The 27,872-nt window shown below is 40.4% G+C and overlaps 1 protein-coding gene and 1 long non-coding RNA gene across 4 annotated transcripts in view; one reads left to right on the top strand and one right to left on the bottom strand.

The window, feature by feature from the left end:
* LOC129191049 (uncharacterized) overlaps positions 1-4,938 on the top strand; it is a 56,398-nt gene extending 51,460 nt beyond the window's left edge. The window contains exon 3 of the long non-coding RNA XR_008573132.1: positions 4,579-4,938. This is a non-coding gene — a long non-coding RNA (uncharacterized LOC129191049). The remainder of the gene's footprint in view (positions 1-4,578) is intronic.
* rtn4rl1b (reticulon 4 receptor-like 1b) overlaps positions 1-27,872 on the bottom strand; it is a 172,176-nt gene that overhangs the window by 75,886 nt on the left and 68,418 nt on the right. For 2 of the 3 annotated variants that reach the window (XR_008573131.1, XM_054794006.1), the window contains exon 1: positions 5,311-11,915. The exons of the other annotated variant lie outside the window; for it this stretch is intronic. Coding sequence is in view for 1 of the 2 variants with exons in the window: in XM_054794006.1 (XP_054649981.1) it covers positions 5,311-5,329 (19 nt within the window). In the remaining variant the exon portion in view is untranslated. Of the gene's footprint in view, positions 1-5,310; positions 11,916-27,872 lie in introns of those variants that run through there. 3 annotated transcript variants of the gene reach the window in all.

Here is a 27,872-nt window from a genome sequence, read left to right as displayed (position 1 = left end):
TTTGACCGTCTTATGCGTTTTAAAGGTGTTATTTTGTACAGACAGGGTGTAATAGTTAAAGTGATGCCGTTTGTAGTCGTGTGCAGTTAAATTATTTTGACTTTTGGTCTGAATCTGGCACCCTTATTAAGAATGGTTGTGAATTTTGTGCAATACAATATTGCTTCCACTTTTAAAATTAAAATGCCAGAGGAGGAGTAGAGGAGAGTCGCTGAATTACCAGATCGCTGTAAGCACTTTGTTTGATAAGGTCTATCAACTCAATGGTATTTTACAAAAAGTTCAGCAGGCCGGACAAAATTGCAGTGCGGGCCCCTGTGCCTGAGTTTAACACATGTGCCTTTATACAGTCGTCCCTCGCTACATCGTGGTTGGAACATCGCTCCCTCACTCTATCGCGGTTTTACAAAAATTCATTCATTAATAAATGACTGTGGTTGACTATAGCCTATAGTAGACAAGTCATATTCTGGTCACTAGGCGTCAGAAACAATAACAAGATATACTGTACTGTATATAAGTGGTCAATATTTAGAGCAGGGGTCTCAAACTCGCGGCCCACGGGCCATTTGCAGCCCACCAAAGCGTATCTTGCGGCCCGCGACCGGACATCAAAGAGTAGTGTAACTGCAGCCCGCAACATCTGGGCAAGCTCAGTGTTAGTTACATACTTACCGGGGCAAGTAAACACCAACACTGAAATTGAGTTTGACACCCCTGATTTAGAGTCTTTGTCTTTTATTTCTATTATGAATTGTGTTGGTTATCATTAATAATCTGCACTGAGATTGTGCGTATGTATGGTATCATGCCGGGCCCTTGACCACCTCTTTCCAGGCATGGTGCGTTCGGCCTAATGTGAGTACTCACTCAGAGTGGAGGGATGCCACTGTCATTATCCTTCATCTCTGAGATTAAGGAGCAATACTGTGCAATTCAACTGTCAGAACCTTGGGAATGTGCAGCCATGCAACAGCTGGAAAAGGGGAACGACATTTTCAGTGAGATGTTCCAAAAATGCATTTTAATGATGTTCGTTTCCCCCAGATGTTCCCTTCCTCCTTGCCATCAATGTTCGATTTCTTCTAATCTTGAGTGATTACTTAAAAATGGTGTTTATCACGATATTGGCATGAGACATTCAAAATAACGCCATAATATTCTATCTAATGAGAGACAAACGCAAACCAAAAAAGATAATAAAGCTCAGTTTTGATTGGCGCTGTCAGAGAGGTATTACCATAAATGCTGTAATTATACCCATGGTTTTTATTTATGTAAACCGCAAAGAGGCCAGGGCGTCAATTGGAAGCAGACAGTAATTGGAGAGAGGCTGTTATTCCCAATATTTATATGAAGAGAAAATTTATACTAACTCTGTAGGTGACTGCAGTTAAATGAATAGAGGCATTAACTGGAGCCTTTACGGTTCGATAACAATATGTTTGTTAGAGCTGTTGTGCAATCATCACCGTCAGAGGTGCGTCTAATATTTTGACATGCAAGTCTGCAATGATTAAAAACTCTTCCACAATGTGTTTTATATTGAGTTTTTGTAAAATCAATGAGTTTGGGGGTGTTTATTTGACATTTCAAACTACATACACAATAATAAACATATGTTTCTACGATAGTAATTCATAATGACCACTTATATACAGTATATGTTGGTGTTACTCAGCAAGAATACACCTTCTTATCCAATCTAGAAAAGCACTCTGAGAGCGCAGACCTCCGCCAAGCACCATAGTCCCCAAATTGTGATTCACACCAAAATAATAATCTTACATTTTTTTGGATCAGGTTTTATATATTTTGTAGAACCTGTTGGAAACCTTCCTGTATTTTTTTTTATCCAAGTGCCCTGACCATTTTTTGTGGAGTTATGCACAAATGCCGAAAATGGTCCTATCTCGCAATGTTAAAGAATCATTTAAAAAATTCCTGGATCCAGATGGTTATCCGGATCAGCCACAAAATTTAATCAGTTCTTAATCAGTTCTTCCGTATCCCATTTCTGACAATTCCTGAAATGTTCATCCAAATCCATTTACAGCTTTTGAAGCTATTTTGAACACAAACAAATAAACAAACAGATAAACGCCGGCAAAAACACGGTTGCGCTTGACAGAATCAGATATGTTGATGTGCTTTACTGATTGTCTATTCATTTTGTAAAGGCATACAATTCTTGTATTGGACCTCATTAGATGCAGGTGTACGCAATGTTGTGTGCCGCTTGAAAACGTGAGTTAATAAGTGCCCTCTCGCCTCAGGAATGCCAGTGAAGGCTGTTATCTGCGTTCCCTGCTGCTAAAAAACACAAGAGAAGGTCGAAGACAAAACAGAGATGTAGCGCACGGTGTGACATGTATTTGATGAGGACATTTGTCAAGATTACTGCCGTATCACACAGGCTTGTGACTTTAGTTTTTATCCCTTTTGCTTCAAATGTTGTGCTTTTGGAGGAGGAAGATGTGGGATTTTGGCTAGTAGATGCTTTATTGAAGACAATTTTACTTACATATCACACTTGCTACTCATTCAAGTGTGCTTGCTAGCGACTGACCCCCATCATCCATTTCTCCCTGAGTCAGGTGTGTAATGTGGCATGCTTTCCCCCTTATTTTAAGGTTATTTTTAAACCTGCGTCATTTTTGAGCAATTATTCTGCTATCACAGAGCGTGAAAATGTGCTCATCTTTGCTGCTGGAGAACATCGCCTGCAGAGTTTCACATTTTCTGGACGCACGAGTGAGGGATTTGAAATGTTCACAAACCATAATGCTTAAACTTTGGGGATTCACATTCAAATTACAACAGTCAAACTTTCAAAGAATCTGAGGTTAAATCAGTGAAATCAGCGCTTGTAAGAGTTCAAATCGGGTCCTCCATCGGCCTCAATCTTTGACTGCATTTTCACAGATTTAAAAGGCTATCTGACCTAAGATGTGTGATGACAGAAACTTATTTTTAAAATTTAATGATGCTTTGGCGTGTATGAGAAAATAGCTCTCTTTAATCACATGGTCAAGTATATTGCACAACACAGCAGCAACAGAACCAATGATGTAACACCAGTACGGAGCAAACTGTCCGGCCAGCATTAATACCACTGACGATTTCATTGTAAACAACAATAGAACAAGAACATGGCTTTCACAACAACAGCTGTGTAGCACAAGCAACATTTTACAGCGCATGTAGACACAAATAAAGCTGCTGGATGCTGACCACTCATGATACTTCAAATGCAGCTACTGCCATCTTGTCTGCTATTCTGCGATTAATTATACAGAGGCGTTAAGTGAAGTATTTACAATATATAAAGCAAACATGTCTGAACAGTGAAGGGTTCCCTTTAAAGTAATACTCCTACAGGATACACTGCCATCGACCACAGTTGTTTCAAAGTGTGCACTTACACCGCTAACAAGACTCAGCCCTAACTGAACATTCAATAAGTGAGCATACCAGACTAACAAATAGTCTGTAGAGCCCAGATCATTTCCCGTGTCAACAATTCAGCTGAGAAATCAGCAAAAAGTTGTACCAAATGGATTTACTCAAGACTCTTCACAAAGCCTCTGCAGTGACCTTTTGTGCTTGAATTAGGGTTAATCAAAGTTTAAACCTGTTCAAATCCCTCAAGGAGACACTTGGGGAAACTGGATCGAACTTGGAATAATGATGTGAAACAAAGATGAGGGGGACCAGAAAAAAAGAAGAATCAGATCAGAGATGGGATTGTTGAGTCAGGAGGAGACACGTCCAGTGTACGTCTGGAGTTTTCAAATAGTAGCAACTACAGCTCGCAGGACGTCTTCACACCGACTGCTCATCCATATTTTAAGACTGGAGCTGCTTAGTGCCTGTATGGGCTGCACCAAAGAAACAGACATGAGCTGGTCCACCAGCAGAGACAACTCAGCCTGCACGGTAGCACAGCCACTCATCACTGCTATTTTGGCAACAATGCACAGAAATGTGTATGACCCTTTCATCACAGGGGGGCAGGGGCGGGTGGGGGTTGGGACTGAAAAGTTAAGAAGACTTGCAACACCACGCTAGCACTGCGGCCTGCGAATAGTGCATTTCTCCCTGACAGTGAACCCACACAGCACTTTGATCCACTTTTATGCGTATAACCCAACACTGAATATTAAAGTACCTGTCAACTGTGTGATGAAACACGTCCACTGCTTTCTTAAACTACAGTGGACCTCCTAAGTCGAGCCCGATCTGTTCTGTGAAAGGTTTTTATTATTTTTACCATTAGAAATAATGCAAACTGAATTCATTTGTTTCAGGCCCAAACTGTTACCACAAAACCAGGCAATGTTAGTAGTCATATTTAAAGTCTTAACTGCCATAGAAGTTTAAAGACAAGTAAAACACGGTATAATACAACTAAATACAACAAAATAAAGTAAAAGTACTTTCTTTTGAAGAGGCCTGACAGACAGACAGAGAGGTATTGCTGAAATAAATGTTTGTCTGTCGGCAGGCAGCATAACAACATATTTGCAGTTGCTTTCCATCTATGTATTCATTTTCTGCACTGCTTGTCCTCACTAGGGTCACAGGTATGCTGCAGCCTATCCCAGCTGTCTACAGGCACCTTCAGGGTACACCTTGGACTGGTTGCCAGCCAAGCAAAGGGCACATACAGACAAACTGCAGTTGCTTTCTTGGTAAGATATTATTTTGGTTTATTTTATATTTGGTTAGCATCTTGGCCACACTGTCACCGTCTAGAGATCAGGTAGACCTGGATTCGATTCTCCCTTGGGCATTTTCTGTGTGGAGTTTGCATGTTCTCCCCGTGCATGCGTGGGTTTTCCTCCCACATTCTAAAAACATGCATGTTACGTCAATTGGAGACTCTAAATTGTCCATAGGTATGAATGTGAGTGTGAATGGTTGTTTGTCTATATGTGCCCTGCGATTGGCTGGCGACCAGTCCAGGGTGTACCCCGCCTGTCACCTGAAGTCAGCTGGGATAGGCTCCAGCATACTCCTGCGACCCTAATGAGGAGAAGCAGCATAGAAAATGGATGGATGGATGGATATAAGCATCTGCTAGGTAAAATGTATTTGTGCATGCAATTCATATTTTGTTCATTGCATTGCTCATATCGCACTCTTTCTCATGTTGCAGTCCATTTACAGTTCTATGGTTATCATCACACTTTTTCCTCTTTGCTTACAATGGTATGCTCCCGTCAAAAAAACAACAAAAAAAAAAAAATAAAAAGTCAAAGAAAAAGTAAAACACTGATCTTAAGTCCCCACAAGATTTTCTCCCACCTTGTGTGATGCCAGGCATGTGTCAGTGTTGTCGATATCCACATCCATCCACTTTGATTGCAGAACGCTGGCCGCCTGTTGCTCTGCTGAAGCAACATCATCTTGCTCTCGTCTGTTATCAGCTTATGTTATGGCATAAGACCTGTGTGTAATTTGGAACACAGTCACAACCACCATTGTTCATGATTGTGGATGGTTCCAAAACATCAGCGCCGCACATCATTTGCAACATGATGCAATCCTCTTTATAGCATATGAATATATCAAGGGAGAAGATGCCAATCAAAAATATATTTTCAAAATAGATGTAATATAAACATATTTACTTCATACTATCACATAATTACACTGAATATTTTAATTGAATTTCTGATTTGTTGTCAACGACCCAGAACTGGGTCCCAACCCACCAGTTAAATAACACTGCCATAGAGTGCTGTCATTCCAAGATACACTCCAGTGCAAGCCACTAATTAACATGCTTAATTGTCACAAGTGCCCAATATTTGAGTTAATTAATGTGTTATGTGTTTTAGATCTTATTTACAAATAATTGTGGATTTGCAATTCAGATCACTCACATTAAATGTATAAACTCCACTTGTAACAAACAAATTGGAGCTTTGGGAGGGAGGGATAAATGAAAACAAAATCCACCCCAAGACAAAATTTGGAGATTCAATGAGTTCACTTTAAAAAGATTACCAATGTAAATAAGTGCTTTGTCTTTCTTTGTTCCTATTTTTATAGAAAATTGTCATGCATTGACAAGACAATTTGCACCCTCCTCCACGAGATCCATTTCTTGTTTTCCTATTTGCCTGTTATGACCGCATTGTGATTTTGCTGTTTGCCTTCCAAATCAAATGGCCTTGGAGAACAAAAGTCATGGTCGGATCATCTAAAGCACAAAGCTAGCAGGGTGTTTGAGCCAAAATAAACCAGACAAGAAAGATGATGAGATGGAGCTTGAGAAAAAAAAAAAAAGGCAGCAAAGGTTGAATCTAACTATGATGAATCATCAAGAGAAAACCATTTAAAACCATCCACCAAAGCTTAGGAATGGCACTAATGGTGTGTGGCGATGTCAATTAAAGACGTCATGGATGTGAAGGAGTGGAGGAGTGGAGAAAGAGAAAATGTGATGATAATTGTCCGTGCAAAATGTAAAAAGCCATCGCTAGATAAGCCTAACATAATAGAAACCTGTATGAGTGCCCCACCGCAACCAGAAGATGCCGCTGTTTTTCTTTTCCTTCCACCCAGAGATGACATGAGGCCGTTCAGGAAAAACAATAAGCAATATTGTTGTTCTCTTATGATAATGGATTTCTATAAAAATGGCACAAATTTGAACATTTCAGTTATTTAGCAAACTAAAAGAAATATTCCCATCTTTCTGAAGTTGTATTTGACACGTTGACCCAAACATAAGACAAAACTACTTTTTCAACAGAAAGACAAGACAAAATTAACCTTCATAAAACACATTTCACTGTCAACGAAGCAACAACTGGAAAATGGTATCATATTTCTTAGCTGCTTAAGAGTTGTATGATGACTTCAATGATCACTATTATGTTTGCTAACTTGACAAACGTTTGATACACTTTGTTGTGTTTATTTCGTGACCGCAAATCTCCAATTCACTGGTGTGCGTGAGTGACCTGAAGAAAAGCTTCTTTGGGGAATAGTTGTTTGTCGCCACCTCTTGGACAAGACAACCTTTTCTGACTTTTTTTTCCTCGGGGAAAAAAATGCGGTCTTATAATTGGGTCCGTAGAGTATTTGTATGTACTGGCTACGACAACATCCTGCATCTACAATACAGACTTTTTCCGTATTCTAATCTCTCGATTAGGGCAGGAGAACATTTATGTTGTTTCTTTATCTTGTTTCTTTCTTGTGGAAATTTTCCACACCTAATAAGTCACCAAATTTTGGAAGCTGGTGAAAATTTCAGTCTGGAAGGATTTGTGAATATGATGGCCAAAAATGATCTCGGTAATGCCTGCTGGAAGGCGTTTTGCAAACGTTTGGGAGACATACAGTATCTATCATGAGGAGACTCACAAAAAAGCCTCTAAAACCCACATCCGAAAAGACACACAAAATCTGCCATTTTGATTTAAAACTTCCTTTTTAATTCCATTTTGTCCATTTTCAGGGCTCTTTCAAAAAGCAACTTGTCCTCAAAGTTCTGCCCGATCGCAACCAAACTCTAATCATGTAAACTACTGTAGACAGATGGGTGGTGCTGAATTGTGGAAACATTAAGCTTAAGTCACTGCGGTTGAACAGAGCATGGCAGTGAAGTTAGATCTGTCTATCTCTCAATCCTCAAGCACTTGCCAACTTTCATGCTACCCCGACAGGCGAGAGGGTGCCAAAGCCCGTTCATACTTGCGACTTTAATCTCTTTTTGCAGTGCTAATGTGTAATGAGCTGCTGAATTAATTTTCCGTCCATCGGTGACACAACTGGGCGACATGTGGCAGCAGACGGCCATCTTTGAGCTTAAAACTGATCCAGCTGGAACTAAGTGCTGGACACACACACACGCACACACAGACACACACACACACACACATGAAAGTGTGTTTGTGAGAGACTAGTGCGGCGTGCTAATGCAGTAGCCTGTCACATGGTTTGTATTATAAATGAGTGCAGCACACGAGGGCGTCTGGACCAAGCGTGGGGCAGCTAGATAATTTAGAGAGCTATGCGGGCCGCTTTGTCGGCCCTGCTGTGTTAACTGAGCAGGCAAAGTGGGTTTGTGTTGCATATGTATGTGTCCAAACATGTACTCCATGCTCTCATGTGTTTGCATCCTTCTCCATGAAGGGAGGTAGCTCACGTTGAAATACATAACAGAACATATTATTTATCAACCACCGGGGGAAGCGGAAGCGTGCAGTAACACACAAAGTTGGAAAGATAAAAAAAAAAACAGAATGTCAATATGAGGCTCCCCAAAGCTCCTGGCAATGCACAATCCTATGTGGAGATACTTGATTTCCTCATCGTTTGCAGAGTTGTTGTCAACAGTAGTTGCATAATTCATTGTGATGGCGTCAGTGTTGACATCTTATCTTATAGAGGCCGTGAATAGGATGGTATTATGTTGAATAAGTAAACAGAAAAGCAAGGGAAGGAAAAGCGGCATAGAAGATGGATGGATGGATGGATGGATGGAAAAGCAAGGGAAATACTGCAGCTTAGTCCTAACAAATACATTATTCAACCTGCAATTTAACTTAAAATCTTCGACTAAAAAACACACACCCACCACAGATTGCCCCAAAAAGCATAAGATATGTTTGTGTATCTTACAGCAAATTAAAATGGCTGGTCAGTGGATATGTTGAGGTTACATGAGAATGTCAAAGCCTTAAACTCTTTAATGGGTGCTGACTAAATCTATTTTTAACCTTTAGATAACTTTTGGAGTTCTTTACATTTATGCTTTTTTTGATCATACAGGTACGTCTTTTCCTCATTTTTCAAAGTTATGTCATCATAACTTTAGAATATATTTGTAAATATATTACATATTTATTACATAAATATAAACTTATTTTCTTGTGCAGTTGTCCTGCCTATCGATGGGGGCAGGCGTGTATGAGCAACATTGCATTTTTCAGGTCAACACAACAATATTCAAGTGATCCAATATCAACTTTTTTGCTTGTTTGACTTCTTTGCATCTGTCCAGGTCACTTGGGGTGTGTGAGCGACCGGAAGAAAAGCTCTGACACCACTTGGGAATAAGTCATTTCACACCACCGATTGTAAACATCACAAGACACCAAATATAACTATCGGCCTTTTTCGGATTTGTATATTTTCTTCATAATCTTAGAGTCGGGTCAATATGGTAGTCGACAGTTTTCTATTGATTTTCATTGTCTTTGTCTTCCTTTACAAAGAATAAATAGCCTGTTAGCTGCAACAGTATGTCATATATTGTAGTCATGGCACTTACCAAGGACACACAACAATGGCAAACCCAGCAAAAAAAGGCACATACCTTTCAAATGATTATGCTGACTGTATGTTTAGTATTTTATTCATAGATACTGGTGGAAGACATCCTTATTTGCATTTGCCGCCTCCACTATTCCCTGCAGTGATCTCCCATCTGTGGGCGGAGCACTTCCCATAGCAGACCTGTCAACGAGCCCTTTGCAGACCTGTGCAAAGTTCATGAGCATCCTGGGATGTGTGCCAAAATCCCTTTGTGCCCTCAAGAAATAAGTAAAAGCTTCCCTTCTGCCCGAGTCCTTCGCTGTAAGAAAAATAAGACCCTTGGAAGGACATGGAGGGAAAAAAAGAAAAGAGGGATTTTTTTTTGTGCTCTCTGCCTGCCTTCTAATTAGACAGGCCAATGTGAGCAGAATGCCAATGGAGGGATGCAAAGAGGAGAGCAGATGCAGATGGGAGGAAAAACAGAGGGGGTGTCCCACGACCTGAGCCCACATCGCGACGCCACCTGGGAAGGTAAACAGGTGTTCTTATACTGGCGAGATGGGCGCGATAATCAGTGGGAGTGTGTAAAACAGACAGATGGGGAAGGCTCCAAGTCGCCCCCGACAAACTGGATGCTTGATAGAAAATTACAAGGTATTTTTAATTTTAGAGGAATTGAAAGTGTAAAAAAATCGATAACCAGCTAGGAAAGGTCTTATAACCCTTCAGTATATATTATAAACATTGAGATTGGATGACAGTTTGTCAGTGTGGATCCCACAGGATCGTGGCCTGGTTGTTCTCAACCACCTGTGGTATCTAATCCGGATTTGGTACAGATGTTCTGGTACACTCTTCCTGCTACCTGGTTGTGCCGCTCCATGTACACCCTGCAGTAATGTGCTGCAATGTGGCTTCTTGCACAGCCTGCACCTGGGGTCCTGTCTGATGTGGTAGACCCTGACCTCTATTGATCTTGTGTTTAAGGTCTGTTCTTGTGCTGCCGTGAGTGCATCTGTGCTGTCTCAGTCCATCCTTTTCCAGCCACTGGTATGTTTTCCAGATGTCATAGTTGGCTCTGGCTGTCCTTCGAGCTGCCCCCTCATGGCTGTGGGATACCCAGGTATTTGCAGCTGTCCTGTATATCCGTTATGTTGCCTTCAGGTAGTTCAACCCCTTTATGAGTGATCATCTTCTCTCGTCTAGATATCATTTACCCACACTTATCTACTGTAGTCCATTTCGATGTTATTGCTGTATATCCTTGTGACGTGAATCAGGGAGTCGATGTCACGCTCATTCTTGGCATACAGCTTGATGTCATCCATGTAGAGGAGGTAGCTGGTCGTTGTTCGCCTTTGAAGAACAGCAGTGGGGACAGAGCATCTCCTTGGGATATGCCACATTTGATGCTCACCTGTGCAATTGGCTTGGAGTTGGAATTGTCTTCCATAGCCTTACTGAGTTTTTGGTATAGGTTCGTAGTGTCCTGTTGATGTTATACCATTTCAGGTATTCCGGTATCCATGTGTGTGGCATTGAGTCATCAGCTTTCTTGTAATCAGTCCAGGCAGTGCACAGGTTGGTGCTTCTGGTCTTACAGTCTTGTGCAATTGCCCTATCAAGCAGCTGGTGTTTGGCTCCCCAGGTGTTATTGCCAATACCCTTCTGTGCTTTGCTCATGTATTGATCCATATGCCTACTCACTTTAGCCACTATGATGCCCGATCGGAGCTTTGATGTGGTGCTGAGGTTGGTTATTGGTTGGTAGTTGGACGGTGCCGTTCCTTTCTGGGGGTCTTTGAGAACCGTTCAACCTTGAGTTAACCATTCTGGGTGTGTCCCCAATGTTAGCAGCTGGTTCATGTGTGCTGCCACGCGTTCATGGAGTGTAGTTAGCTTCTTAAGCCAGTAGGTGTGTAGCAATTGTTATTATATTATGGTATAATATAATAGCAGTAGTAATTAGTATTATTATTATAAAATATAACAACATGCACATGTATGGTCCCACTAGATTCATATATAGCTCTGTTCATTTGCTCAAGATGATATTTTAAATTTATTATTAATGATAATAATAATAATAATAATAATAATAACACTGTGATTGGCTGGCGACCAGTCCAGAGGGTACCCCGCCTCTCCCGAAAACAGTTGGGATACACGCGACCCTAGTAAGGACAAGCGGTATAGAAAATGTATGGATTGATGGTAACAATAACAACCCAGAAATCAATTAGTCAAAAGGAAGCATTATACTATTTTAAATTATCCCTGAGAAACACATAAAAAAATAGGCAACCTCGTTCATAAAAGAGTTGTATTTTCATTTCCTGGCTCTTACCTCAGAGAAGTAAAATATCAGTGGAGCGCGAGGAACAAAAGCTTAATTGATGATACATTTGGACGAGGCCGAGAAGATGGGAAGGCCAACTCTCACCAGATTAATTTAACGAGAAAGTGTCAGCAGCGACATGACGATCAACACAGTTCTTGCGCTGATAAAAGAAGAAGTTTTGACGGGTGCCTTTAGAAATGAATTCACTCAAGGAAAGTGAAACGATCAATATTACCTTAACTTGAGCCAAGCAAAATAGTGTTCAAAAACAATAACATTCTGGCTGTGGCAGCTAGTTTCAAACTGTTATGTGATGTCATATTGTCTCCTTAAGTGGAGAATACATAAAAACTCAGCACTTGGCATTGGCTCCTTGCTATTTAGGTTGAACATGACAAAGCTCTTATTTAAATTCATTAACAGATTGTTAACTTCTCTAATAGTCCCCTGGATCTCCTCTGTGTTTAACAACACCATTAGTGAGATATAATGCGAGGTTGGAAGAGAGCAGAAAGCGCTGGATTAAGTGTCGTACAGGCGGCTTCAATTCAGAATGTCCACAATGAGAATTTTGTCTCCAGCCGAAAATGTCTCACTGATGCACGGCCCGGGCCTGCACGAAAATGAATATGACGCAGCTTCTACTGGCAGCGGTGGAACTGGGTGTCATTTTCAGTCGCAGATTGGTTGAATTAAAATGAAATTTATGCCCCAAAGAGTGGCAACTCAAGTGCCATGTGCCCGTTTCAAGATCATAAAGGAGAATATTACAGAGCTTCTGTTTGAAGCCTTTCTTAAAAAAAAAATCCATCCATCCATCTTCTATGCCACTTATCCTCACTAGGGTTATGCTGGAGCCTATCCCAGCTATCACCCCTCCCGAGAGGTTTGAAAACCATGTGATCATTCTACATTACAGGGTGTGGCATTGCAGCATCTGACCAATCAGTGTTCTGGAGCACAACAAACTTCCTTGTTCTTTGAAAACCAAAAAAAGCAGACATTCTTACGCCCACATTTAAGTTTGTAGCTTCCAAAATCATCATAGGTACGTTGACGACGCCTATGTATTTTATGCTTGAATAGTTTAGGTAAGTGATGATACAAGTGTTTTCGCGTTGGTGTTATTAAAATGTGTGAAATTGCGCAATGAAAAATTAAGTGACCATATCTGGTCATGTGCTGTATTCACTGTCAGTGTCGTAATGTTCATTTCTTTATTACAATAAAGCAATACAACTTGGGATTTTATGTGATAATGTTGCCAAAGGTTCAGTGAGACATCTCTAGAAGTCTTGAAGCTATAAATAAGGAATATAATCTAGTAATAATAATAATAATCATATATTTTAATAAATACATGCATCTATATATATTTGTATGTATGTATACGGTATCTTTATAGATGTGGCAGACCCAGACTTTGTCCGACCCGATCGTGACCTAAACTTTCCCAGCACAAGTGACATGGGCTACTCTGCCTGTCTGCACACCATTGCTCACCGCAGACACACCCCAAGTGATGCTGTGTGGTTTTACCACTCCCAGCTGCAAATACTGCAGACAGGAAGGGAACACTGTCCACTCAAATGTGGTCTGCAAGGTCTGCAAGTTCCATGACTGCATGAATGCAGACCATAAATGCTTTATTACTGTACTGTAGTTACCATGAAGCACAATTCTAATGTTATAACGATGCCATAAATATGATCATGTATAATAGTTATTTGATTTGATTTTTCTGAATTTTTCTGAATTTTCTATAAGAAAAGCAATTTTCAAAATATAACAGAAGTGAAATGGTCATGTTATGTGCTCCAACAACACTCTGGGGTTGAAATTCATTCATTCATTCATTTATACTGTATGTGCCCTGCGATTGGCTGGCGACCAGTCCATGGTGTACACTGCCTCTCGTCAGCTGGGATAGGCTCCAGCATACCCCCGCGACCCTCGTGAGGACAAACGGCATAGAAAATGAATGAACGAATGGCTTGACATGTTGAATTTGCAAGTATTTCGAGGAGTAGGAGTTCAGAACATTCAGATAAAGTTTCTCCAATCTCATTCAAAATTATATTAAAAAACAATAATGAATTGCTTGATTGTTAATTTTCCCCATTGTCTGTTAAGAAAATGAAGTGAAATACCCATCCCTAATGGAGGTAATGGTGCAATACCTTAACTTAGCAGTCAGGGATAATTGCCGTTTCTTCACCCCTTCTGTCTTGAATTAAACATTGATCGTTTCAGCAAGCTTCAATTTGTACAAGCATGGCTCTCTGAACCACAGCGTTAGAACCAATGCTCATGTGAGAGGTGTCTTGGCTAGTCAAACAATATTACAGACCACTAAAGTAAGGTGACCATAGTTTCATTACCGAAAACCAGGACGCTCTGCCTGGCAACGAGATACTCAAATGATGTGCAAAGTTTACTCCAAGATGCCTTTTAATTTCAGTACAGTTAAAATATGCCTCCTCTGGACAGAAAAACCTTCAAAAAAACCTTTAAAAAACTGCACGATACGCCACAGGAACCTGAGGTCAAATGCTTGTTGCGTTTTTGGAATGTAACCGATATTTTCGGGTAAAAATGTGCCCTCTAAAGTCGCAAAAACTTGGGAATTTTAACTGCCACTGCTCATGACGTCCCCAAGACTTCAACCCGTCAAGCATCATAGGAATAACTCCGTGCAAATGTTTTGCTTTTTCTTTGGCTTTTTGGCAACACTCATCCAAAAATCCGCCCACACGGCAGCCTCTCAGGGATTACGTCATATGCATTCGGCTAATGTCGGCCATTTTAATGAAAACCAGGACATCAAACTAAAAAAAACAGCCAGGACAGAACGTGAAAACAGGACATGTCCTGGGATAACAGGGCATTTGGTTACCCTCACCAAAGTAGGTGAGCGGGTGTCAAAATTAAAGTGACAGAGACACTATTTTTGTTATTACAGGGCAAATGTACCATACAGATCATTTACAGCTGGTACTGCACGGTCAGTTATTACATCGTGAAGCTTGAAATGTCACTTGCTCTAAATATTGCAAGTTACACACCTTGTATTGAATCATTTCACAAAGGAGTTTTGAACAACGTTGGCGGATTCAGGTCTGCAAAAAAAGTGAACCAAACATTTGAGAATATGTAGGCCTCGAGCCTTGTCATGGGTCATAATGCGATTGGAATATGTTCCCTTCAAGCACTTTTAAGCAGATTTGAATAGATTATACTACAGTTTTATAAGAGTGTAAGAGGCTTGACTTTCAACAATGCACATTTAAAAGGCCCGTGAGCTCGTGAACCTCACTCATATATCATTGAAACCTGAAAATGTTCATACTCTATCCACTTAACAGAATGCATATCATAGTTCAGCAATAAGGTATTAAGTATGAAAACAGAGCAGTTCAACTGTTGGGTAATTACTTCTCTCACATTAACGTGACAGGAAAGCTTGCCGTTTAAAGTAGGTGCTTTCGTCGATATCGAGGAGGTTTCATCAAATATTCAGACCAAACTGTCACACCGTGATAGAGAGAGCCCAGCTTAAAAGTGAGACCATCCATCAACACGTCTGAACCGGTACAAAAACACGTGTGACCCATTTCCTTGTGACACCTGCTTTTGATTCATTATTGAGCAACATTTAACTTCACTTCGAGTCCAGTCACACTTGTTTACACGCTTGAGCGGCAAAGAAAAGGCATATCACGGAGAGACTGAAGAATTATGGAGCAGATTTAACTGATTTAATGTCACAGCCTTGCTTGCTGGTTGCCATGCATGCAAACATCTTTTAAATCCAGCCAGGGAAATATACACAGGGTCATATTCTTTTCTCATTTTAAATGGTCTCATGAAATGGTGCCTTTTTGTCAACATCATATCTGTGGAAGGACACTTAGAATCTGATTTTCTGGAGCCATAAAACAAAGCTTCATAGCCACATTGGATAGCGGCAGTAATTAAATTCCCCGACAAGCCAGACACAATAACAAGGCGTTGCTGGTGGTGGGATTGGACACTGGAATTGAAGTTCAGAAGAGCGAGACCTCTATAATGAAGCTTAGTCGTTTATAGTAGAGCGCTAATCTCACTTCTAACGTGTAGCCAACAAATGAACTGCCAAAAAAAGAGAATGATGTACTGTGCGTTGTAGCGGCAGCAATAATCCCGCTTAATGTGAAACCTTGTGCAGATCACAAAGACGCAATGCATGTTTTTTAATGAGGGAAGCAATTAGGATGTGATTCTGAGGTACCATATGTACGAAATTGTTCATTTCGGTTACATCAATGTACACCTCACTGCTTGCTGTCCTCTGCTGGGAAAAGAAATATGGCATTTTTTTTCATCAAAGAAAACATGTATTTCTTCATTTTAGCAACACTTTTGTTAGTCATATTTTAGTGTAGGTCGGAATCGCTCACACTCGACACAGAACACACGAGGACATAAAATACAGTAAAAAAAAAAAATAAATACAAGAAGTAAATGAAACATTAAAAAGTAAACAAAAAAGAGAGAACAAAAAAAACACACTGCTTAGTTATTACTGTTGCTTTCATAGGAGCAGATCCTTTAACATCCTCAGGGATACTGTAGCGATTTGGCAGTTATGCGTAGAGTTTTGTGATTTGCGACCGTCCGTGAACGTGACAGGCTGAGTCCTGAATGTGTGGGTGCAGGAGGAGGTTGGCTTCGCGCGGAGAAGACCGCTGAGTTTGACAATGTGGCGTGGTTGCGGCCTACAGTAGCTGATACGAATTTCTCGGTACCGGGGAAGCTACACACAGAATGCTCTCTGCAGACTGAAATCTGAGTACAAGTACAGCTCTCAGGTTGAACAGACATGTCTTGACGTATACGGTTAAAGCCTTGCACAAACGTGTGTTTACCCATGCTACAAAGTTAAGTTAGTCACAAGTACATAAGCAGTCAGCAAGTCAGAATCTTCATCATACATCGCTTGTCCCGTGTCTGTAGGCCTGTCGCGATAACACATTTTGCTAGTCGATAATTGTGCTACAAATTATCGTTGATAATCGATTTTATCGGGTTTTTTTTAAAAATGTTTTTCATTAATTGTCATGAGAGGTGTACTGCACATTTGAGCCACTTGATGGTACTCAAGTAGAGTGTACGGTGTACCTGTGTGAGACATTAGCTTGACACAGAAGTTGCCTGTATGTATGTTTTTGCAACGTAGCCAGCGACACCACCATTTAGCACTGTTGTGATTATTTTTGCAGACCAAACACCTCAGTAAGCATTGACTGTCGGGACGAAGGCTCCGCTGCCTGAGGCAGCTACATCGGTAGTTTCTTTTTTTTCCCAAATGAGAAAACTGTCCATGTCGGTCGTCGGTGTTCATTCTGTTTAAAACCGAAATGTTCCCACATTGTGGCTGTCGGCTGTGGCATTCGCCTCAAAACCCATCGCTTCCGCCTGCAAAAAGAGGCGGAAATAGATGAGTGCCCACTCTCTCTGTTAATTTCACTATAAAACCAATGAGCACAGACAGGAACCCTCTGGTCACCCAGCTTGTGTGGCACAGAGAGACGAGCAGATGAAACACACGCATACATGCACATGTCAATTTATTGAGGGCGTCATAATTATCGACCGCTTTTATTTTTTAGCGTCCGATGTCAGGTCTACGTGTCTGTAGCAATTCTGCAATGTGATGATCCGAGCTCGACATAAAGTTGTCTGGCACAGCTCTCCTGCATCTATTAGCCTGTCCATTCATTGTGTCCCGTGTCCACTGGCATGCTATCATTAGCCTGCAATAAAGAGATTGTTGATCGACCTCCTCCTCGTCATCCCTAAAGTTTATCCTTAATGATGATAGTGTGAGCGTATAAAAACACATGCAAACTTGGTAGTGTGCACAGGGTGCACCGAGGATTACATGTTTATCTTCATGAATATGCAGATTATCAGAATACGCTAAGTACTGTGAGGAGGAAATGCAAATGTAATCATTCTGCACCAGTAATGTGATTTATCAAAACCCCCAAAAATGTTTGCAGTCTGTGTTTTTGCTTCTATTTTTAGCACCTTGGGAGGGCATGTGCAAAGTGGCGCAGTGTTACGCAGGGCCGCGGACAAACGACTAAGGGGAAATCTTACGTGCGCTTGTCAACATATTTGGACTGTCAGAAATAAAAATAGTACAGACTAGGGGTGTCACGAGATCTCGCGAGATTGAAACGTGACAATATTTCTCGTTTAAAGAAAAGCTGTCTCGTGAGAAGAGGGCAGCCAGAAATTTGCTAAAAACAGATTGTGAACTATGGCATCGCTACTATGAATGATAATATACGTGATATGGAAGTGGCTGTGTGAGACGAATCATTAGAACCACATGTTCAAGTGCTTTACGCACACTATAAACCTTGCAATCCAGCCTACTTTGTAAAATTATTTTCATATTCATTATTTTCTTTTATTTTTAAAAAGCGTCCGTCTCCGCAATGCCCCACCACTCCTGCCACCCACACGCTCCTCGGAACAGACATCACAAGTTCTCCACAACTGTCATCGCCAAAATACTTGCCCTCTTCCTTCTTAAGGGTGTGTTCTTCTGCTGTAACTAGTAGTGATGTGTGATACCACTGATACCGTTTCCGATCCGAGACTGAGTAAAATTCAGGCTGGTATCGACGATACCGATCCGATACTTTGTGCAAATTCACCAAATGTATCTGGAACATTTTTACAAGTAGTGTATTTCATATCATAGCGTAAAGAATTCAAGGCATTTAATGAATTTATTCATTAAATAATTAGTCATTTACATAAATTAGTAATTGAATCATTCATTTAAGTAATTCATTCATTTATTTTAAACCCTGAAGTATACTGGGGTGGCGAGGTGATTTGCAGTATAGTCAAGCTAATATACAACAGCACAAAAATCAGAAGACAAAATCATATAAAATATGTGAAAATGGTATTTTAAACAATTAAAAAAGAAAATAAATAAAACAATGAAGCCAATAAAATAAACGCAAAATTATTAAGAACTACTTTAAGAATGAAAACTTTATTCACAATTGACACATGGCTCCGTTTAGGATCGGTCATCGTTTTAACAGCCAAAACGTTTTAGACATTACCTCAAATGGCTGAAGTATCGGAAGATTGATATTTTGATTTGAGAATCAATTTTAGAGCATGAAGAGCTGGTATCAAAGCATCGATATTTTAGTATCAATTTGCAAGTCACTACTAACTTGTTCTGGAACTAGTCTCATGCTTAGGGACCAACATTTTTCAATTTTTTTTTTTCCAAAAATGTTTTTTAAATGTGTTTATGAGAGCGTGTCTGTAACCATGATGTTACCTTAACAGGTCTGCAAAATGTCTTATTCATTTTATATTTCTTTTTTTCTCAATGTGCTGCTCCTGCCCTGAACTCTTCTGGGGAGTCTCAAGAGAGGCCCATGTACTTCGTAGTACTATCCTGCATGTTTTCACCCTCCAAAGTGTGTTGGTCAATATTTTTGGGACTATACTGCTCGTCCTTCATCCATTTGGCTTCCCAAGACTGGCTCACTTGTGTCCACTGGGCTCCTTTCAGAGCATTAATGCTGAGTTTATAAACACTGGCACATGGAAATGTGGACTTCAAGAAGCATCACATGGTCAGGGAGGGTTGTCTGCTCCAGTTATTGCAGTCTTTGTGTTATGATACAGTAGTGGGAGGCATGAGTAGATTACAGTGCACGTATCTCAAAATGTTGTTTGACCTTATGGTTGTCATACTTTATGTAGGGCTGGAAAAGGGAAATTGTTGTAACAGTATGAGGTCCATGTGAATAAACAGACAAACAAACCAGCTGCAGAACTCAGAAAAGACTGTACTTGTCAAGCTGCACAACAACTTTGAACTGAATAAGCGGATACAAGGATATGTAAATAATGTCTGGGGTTTGTGAGAAACATCAACACTGAGGCAACAAATGGCTCGATGCTAATAATGACTGTAATGCTATTATTATTGCTGACATGGTGTCAGCTCAAAAGCCATGATACAGAACATCACAGAGGCCTTCTCTGTTTATAGTCCACAATCAGACAGGGGGAGGGGGGGAGCAAAATTAATCTAATGAGCTTTGGCTTATTACGCTGCTGAATGACAATGACGAGCATCCGCTTACCACCAAACATATTCCATTGTGAGTCAATGACTTCCGCGAGCACGGGGGAAAACAAAAGGCAAAAGGAGGGGAATTCAGTCAATGACATGAAAAGCCTGCATTGTCAGATAAGCCAAGAAGGCTTCACAACCGCGTTTGTCGAGCAAGGCTGATATAGTGTCTTGGTGTGATGTCCACTGTGGTAGGTTTGTTGCTCAGCCACCACTTCCTGCATCAATAATTCAGCATCTCCCCGGTGTAGTGTTTTGGCTGCCTTTTCTGCATAAGCGCAATGTAAATGCCAGGACATTTGGAGGTCAGAGAGCAGCTCATACAGAAGGCTCTTTCTTAACAAAGAACGTCTGACATCATTTTGACAAATCTTCTATGGATGATATTTATGCAAAGTAGAGCGGAGGATGGAGGGGCAAATTAAGGTCACTCTTACATGATTAACTTCTAATATTTTAATCAAAAGTGTTTCATTTGTCCATGTAGAAAGGTAAAAAAAGCACAGTTTTTACTCGCGGATTACCATGTTGGCTCAACTTCAACATCAAGCTGCCTATTGAGGGATCCAACAGCACTTTGGTCTCGTCTGTACTAGGAAGATGATAGCTCTTACTGTTAAAGGCTCTCTTGGTATTTTTTAGAATAGCGTTGCATTTGTGTGCAGGTGTGTGTGCGTGTGTGTCCACGGTTGTTACCAGATACTCTATGTCCAGATGTCATATAATATTGTCCTATCAGACAGATGTTTACATTGTTCGTGAGTGAATGGACCGAGTAATGTTTGCATTATTTGTGTATGTGCGTGGACAGATGGATATTTACATGAGTTGTGAGTGAACTGACAGACTGATATTGTTATGTGTAAAACAAGTTTGTTAGGCGTGTATGCAAAAGGACCGGCCAATGCTTACATTATATGTGTTTATGTGAATGGACATACAGCTGCTTACATTACGTGTGCCAGGAAATGGACAGACAGATGTTGACATTATGTGCATGTGACCTGACAGAGAGATGTCTAAATGATGAGTGTATGAATGGACAGAAAGATGTTAGGTTAATAAGACTAATGTGTATATTACGTGTGCATGTGAATGGGCAGGCTAATGTTTACATTGTGCATGTTCATGGATCCGTGAATGGACATACAGTTGTTTACATTATGTGTGCATAGAAATGGACGGACACATGTTTACAATATGTGTACGCGAACTGGCAGACTGTTTAAATTATGTGTGTATAATAGGACACGTATAATGAAAAACATTGTCATACTGCGCTTTTCCGTGTGGCCTTCCCAAGCATGTGCAGACAGTATAGTGGCCCTAAAGGGTCAAAAAGGTTCTTGGGTGGGTTGTAGGGATGAGCGAGTACACCACTATCTGTATCTGCATTTGTTCACCCATCGAAATGATCTGTATCATCTGTACTCGGAATGGGCAGGGCATAAACCGGATGTGGGTGTGATTTAACCGGAAATGGGCAGGGCTTAAATCAGTACATTATTTTACTGTAAGTCTGAAATTGACACGGACTAATCAGAAGTGGCTATATTTATTGTTAATTATTCTGCTATATATGTAATGTATGTGTGTAAGCGATCTGTAGGACTTAGTTTTTAGCAGGGCTGTCAAAAATTTCAAAAAGTTCACGACAGTAACTAATTTGTTTACTTAAGTGCCACTTACCTGCTGAGCTGCATCAAAAATTTTTTGATTGCTATTCTTGTTTAAATCAAACTTACATGTAAACTGGAAAGGACAATATATTTAACAAAACACTTTAAAAAATGTAAAAAAAGACTGTTTTAGTAGTGCTCATTCTCTTTCGTTCCTTTTAGTTAACATGTGATTAAACGTAGCTCCCAATTACGACGCGAGTAGGGTACATGAATGCACCAGGGCAGCTTTGAGAGTTGTTGTCGTAACACGGATCTGGTTTTTGATGTTCAACTAACAGTGTGCGTCTATAAACGTGAGTAACCTGGTTATTTCTCATTCATTCAATGCTAGACGCTGTTTGCAGCGTGATATTTTATGTGTTGTGTGCCTTAAGCATCCAGCCGCCGAGCTGGTCACTAACTGCTGAGCTAAGTTAGCCTCGTCAGCATTGCCACCAATTCATTGTAGCGTTAGCATGCTATTTCAATGTGTTTAGTGCACTGCTGTAAGCTGAGATGTTATGTTGCTGTGCATTTATGGAGATGGTTAGGGAGGGGCGGTCCTTGTATGTGACTGGCCAATCACAGAGCGTGAAGCGTGAATACTTAATAAGGCTTTTCCGTCATCACGATTCCGAATAATGACAAGCTGTACTCGTTTCATGCTCGTATTCGGCAAAAATGCATGATCCGTAACGGCTATCCGGCTCATCCCTAGTGGGTTGATTTTAAGATGCATTTCTTTCATACTTGATTTTATTTGCATTTTGTAAAAGTAGATGGACAATTTGCTCTCATTACGTAATTATTCACCTCATTTCTACTCCCTAAAATGTTAGACACTCCCTATCATCAAAGCTCATGTTATTACCTTGGGACATGGTGTTTGGGTGATGGAGGTTGCATGTCCAGCTCCAATGAGGCCACTAAGCTATCGGGGCAGCTAAAACAGGCTCGCTTGCTTTGGCAGTGAGGAGCCTGAGTGCCTGAGTCTGCAGGGGTGCTTCTGTTTCATGAAAAAGTGATAAAGATGAGCCGCCTCACTGCCAACTGCCTCTGAGTCATGAGGCTTTGACCAGGGGTAGTGCTTGCAAAGGAGCACAAGTCATTTTTAAATTGTGTGTGTATCTGAATGGACAAACTGATGTTTACATTATGTTTTAACGTAAACATGAGTTTATGTTTTATTTTTGATTTTTGATTTTTTTTCATACAGCCCTTGCGCTTGATGGTATGTGCAGGTGTACAGTATATAACATTTAAAAACTGAACTTTATGCATTAGTTTCTAATGAAAGTAATGTCAATACATTTTTATTTAAAAACAATATTTCAGACATTTTATGAGATTTTAAGAGCATTTTAGACATTTTAAGGCCTGAAATTCAAATAATTGGATTTTAAACTTTTTAAGACGCCACGGATACGCTGTACAGTAATCCCTCGTTTCAAACAGTTAATTGATTCCAGACCCGACAGCGTTAAATGAATTTCCGCAATATAGGATTCAGTGTTAATAAATTGAATATTTTCATATTTAGATCATAGAAAACATGTTTATGACTTTCTAAATATGGGTTTTAACATTAGACACATGAAATATCACACCTGCAGTCACCTTTACACTCCTATTATTCATTGTTTACACCACATTGCAACTCTTATGCTGCATGGACTCGAGACAGCCGCTAACTAGCAAGCTAGCGAGCTAACCTGTTAGCCTCAAATTTATTACTTAAAAACTTAAGAAGCCAAAAACGTACCACCTTCATGGCATGGCTGATTTCATGACTTCATGCATTGTTAAGGAAATGTAATGTATGGTAACGTCTCAATGTTTTGTGTCGTTACTGCCTAGTGGCAAGAATTGTACATCCGTCCATCCATTTTTTATGCCACTTGTCCTCAGTAGGGTTACGAGGTATGCTGGAGCCTATACCAGCTGACTTTGGGTGAGAGGAAGGGTACACCCTGTACCGGTCACCAGTCAATCGCAGGGCACATATACACAAACAACCATTCCAGAATAGCACATATCACTTGTATTTCAATATGCTTTGACTAATAATAGACCATAGTCTACCACAAAACAGCAATCATGTATTCATTAATATCTGAAGAAACACGATGGCAGCGATAAACGAACCACAATATTGTGAGGGAGGATGTGTATGCAGTTGTACCGTCAGAATTTCATATTTTGTGTATGTGAATGGACAAACAGATGTTTACATTATGTGCTTGAATTAACAGACTTGCATTACATTGTATGTATATGAGATATGAATGGACAAATGTTGACATTGTATGTGTGTGTGTTGAAAAACGGTAAAGCCCATTTTTCTTTATTTTTTAATACAACCCTTGTATTGGAATTAAGCATAGAGTAAAGTGAATAATGTGAAAATGTGTGGTTGTTATTTTCCAAATAGGAGGCAAGATGCCATAGTGAAGTAAACAGTCGTATTTGCACACATACAGTTAAAAGAACTTAAAAAATACTGCCTTATGTGTGTAACAGTGACAGAATGATGGAAGTGCCTTCAGAATAAAGCCATCGTGGATTGTAAAGTTATTTAAGCACACCGGTGGAGTTGGAGTAAAAGATGAAAAATAGTGCTCAAAAATCCTTTCTGTGGGCCTGCAGGGCGACTATGCAAAGATATCACTTGCGATTACCAGACCCTTTCAAAGAAAGGTGTTTTTCTATCTAATGTTTAAAATGGTTCAGCGAGACGCTCCTGAAGACATTAGAATGATCATTTGACAAAGACTTGACAACTGCAAGTCTTGTCAGGGGCTGTTGTTCAAGGTAAAGAAAAAAAAAAAAGAAGGAAAGATCTTTTTGTTCAATAGTCCCACAGCTCAGTTGGTCTGAAACTACCCACTTTGGTGAGCAAAATGTCTTGGCTTTGTTGCCACGGTAACAGGAATAAAAACGAAATGATCTCTCGTTTCCGAGTCTTTTGAGTTTTGTCAAAAGCACGTGAGTCTCGGAGTGTCGCAAAGACGCAATGAGTCACAAAGTATTGATGTGTTTCCTTTCAGGCACGTCTCCAAAAATAACCACCTTTCCTTTGTTACTTTGTTTCCTCTCACTTAAATAAAATCAATTCTTGTGTTCTTTTTCTCAACATACACTCGCCCTTACCCCGCCAACTTTATACTAGTATATTGTGTGAAACTACATACCTTATTAACGTTGGTCAATTCATGCGCTCAGTGCTTTGAAAAGCTGTGTTTAGAAAAGCACTATATAAATCCAATCCATTCATAGGCAGCGTTCAAATGTTAGAATTTCATGGTTATGTCAGAATTGCATGCTTATGTCGCGTAACTTAAGTCACCGTATGACTCACCCAAAAAATTGCTGTCATTATTGTGGGATGGTCGATAATATCGGCCCACCGATATTGGCATAAAAATGTAATATTGGTCAATATCAGTACCAGGATTTTTTCATATAATGAAAGCCGATAATAAACATAATGCTTTTTATAGGCCTGTGGGCCGTATTTTCCGGTGCGTATATGATGACTTCTTGAAGCCGCCTCTCAAGTGTGTAAACAACCGTGAGTGGCTAGTAGCAAGCTAAGCTCATTTTAGGCTAGTAAACAACACTGGAGTTAGCTTGTCCATCTCATTCGGTATATTTTTCATCAAAATAGCAGTCATGCCAATACATTTTGTTGCCGCTGGCTGTTCACGGTGTCCAAGTGATAATGTTAGTTTGTTTTCTTTTCCGCCATTGCCGGGCGAGCTGCATTGAAAGCTGACCCAGAGCTGTGGATATCTGGAGAACGAAGCAAATGCAAATTTTTTTGTATGTGATATGGAGCACTGCCTCGCCTTCATTTCACTGAAGGCTGCTATGAGGAAACACCTTTAGAAGTACGGTATAAACACATTTTGGATGCTCAGAAGCTAGTAACAGGACTAAAGGAGGAGAAAGGCGTCAAAGTTGCCACAGAACACAGTAAGTCATGTCTTATTTACATATATATTATCATATTGTATTGTAAACACTATGTTACCATAGCGACAAGCATGGTGAAGTTGAAAAATCATGTCAGTCACCCTTGAACTTGTGTGTATGTGAATTGACTGATGTTCATATTATGTGAATGGACAGTCCAATAATTGTTCACACTTCATATTTGCTTCTTTTGTTTTCACTTCCTGTAATTTTCACTTCCTGTATCCACGTAGTCTGTTTACACCACTATGACCTCGCTATTACACTTTGTGGTAACTGTGGTTGAAGCGCTTCTCATATCATCATTTAAGTGATGTGTAAGATGGACAAGCAATGCACTTTACACTTCATTGAATGCTCTTGGAAATAGCTTTTGGTCACAGATTAGTGTTCTATGTTTGCCGTGGTCTTTTACATTGGCCACACAGTGCTTGGTATTTATTTGCACAGCTCCTTCTAATGCCAGGGACTATTCTCACTAACCTTTTGCACATTGTGCCAGCAAAAAAATAAAAATCCAGCACAAAAATCTGAAAGGTCTCAGGCAGCGAAAGTCCATTAGGTTGTGTCCAAAGAGCCTTTAGCGACGTCACCCCCTCCCGCCTCCCCCTGTGCCTGCTTGGCCCTTGTATCCCCTCAAGTCAATTACATACCAGCAGAAAGGCACTGCAGTCACACCAGCCTTGTTCTGCTGCGTCCCAAAAGAAACTTTTCACACACTTTCAAAGAGCCTCGCCCTCCACTGAGACGAGTTCAAATATCTGGTATATATTTTAGAAGTTCCTCGTCCAAAAGAGTGAAGCGCTGAGACCATATATTTGCAGCCATATAAAAAATGGTACAATGTGAGTGACTTTCTGGCCCTCAAAGTAAAATCTACACTACAGAGCATAATGAAAGAATGAATGAATGAATGTACCTTTTAATGACTAATTCGTAAGAATGTCCGATAATATCGGCCAACCGATATTATTCTATTCTATTTTAGTAGACTGATTATAATGAAAAAAACAACAACTTCAGGGTGATATTCGTCCTATTACATCGCGCCGATCAAGAATATTGAGTCTATAATGAACATAGACGTTAACTGGGTCATCGCACCACTGGTTTACGTTGTGCTAATTTATGTATTTTGCAATCAGTCTACACTGATGAGCCTGATGTTGCAGTAAAAGGTCAACACATTTAAAATCTCAACCCTCTCAGGGTGAGCTGCATTGATTGAAGCAGAAGAGTGCCCTTGATGATGAACACAACTTCTGCATTTCTGTCTAGAGCTGCATTTTCTGCACTCGGCGTCCGCCATGCTGTATGGCATTATGCGCCTTTACGATGCTCATCGAATAAACAAAATGACATTCAGTGGACATGTCAATAAAAGAGGAGTTCTCCTGAAGTCTTTATTCCACGCTAACTATTGCATTGTGTATCACACACCTACAATACAGTGTAGGTTGCTTTGTCATGTTTGGATTAGTTCATGTGTTCAGTCGTTCCTATTATTACCTGACAACAAACAGAACTAGAAGCATGCGTGTGTTACGGCGTACTTTACGTACTCTTCGCGGAAAGAGGTGGGATATGATGTTAGCAGTGCGCTTGAATATTGGTGCCCTCTAGGCAGCTTGGAGAACCCACTGCAGAAGAGTCCCTTTAGCACAGCAACATTCAAAACATTTTGAAAGAGTAACCGTGGCGCTCCTGCTACCTAGCTGGAGGCTTGTGTATCGTTCAAGCATGAATGCCATGCATACTGTATGCAGGGAATGCATGAAGACACTTGTGCTGTTTAATTATATTATTTGGTTTTCTTATGCTTCTGAGTCCCATTTCCAAGAACAGTATGATTTAAAATTTATGTTCATTTTGTTCCAGGGGTGTTGCCATAGTCATTTGCCATTGAGACGTGCGATGCGTCACTCCAATCACTTGTTGAGGTGTAGGAAATGGTTGCCAGTATGTTATGCTTATTATGCATCATCAGTTAAAGTGGAATGTACAGTCGTACCTCGCCACTTTGCGGTTCGAAGCGGGAGCAGAACAACACTGATACTGAAGGTCCACCCCCTCCAAACACACACACACACACACACACACACACACACACACACACACACACACACACACACACACACACACCTCACGCACTCCCTGTATGATTTGATCCATTTCCTATCTGTTTTCTATCTTGTAGATACGTCACATTTACCCTGATTAGTTCGGATCCCTTTCTTGCCACAACCGAACTGCCCCAAGTTTGGAAAGTTACCAATTTGAGCAGCACCTCAAGACCCTTTAGGTTGCGCAAGATCACATTTATGTCTCGTCGTCCATGCTTTGTCCACCTGCTAAAACACCCATGTCACAGTTGGGGATACCTGTCCTGTATGTCTACTGCATTAGTTAGCCAAAGTGGAGGGACTGTGAGGGGCGGGTGGAGTGAGGA

This window comes from Dunckerocampus dactyliophorus, chromosome 12, assembly GCF_027744805.1.
Source record: "Dunckerocampus dactyliophorus isolate RoL2022-P2 chromosome 12, RoL_Ddac_1.1, whole genome shotgun sequence".
NCBI classification, from domain to species: Eukaryota; Metazoa; Chordata; class Actinopteri; order Syngnathiformes; family Syngnathidae; genus Dunckerocampus; species Dunckerocampus dactyliophorus.
Note: the sequence above shows the minus strand (reverse complement) of the source record. Positions and strands in the feature narration are given on the sequence as shown.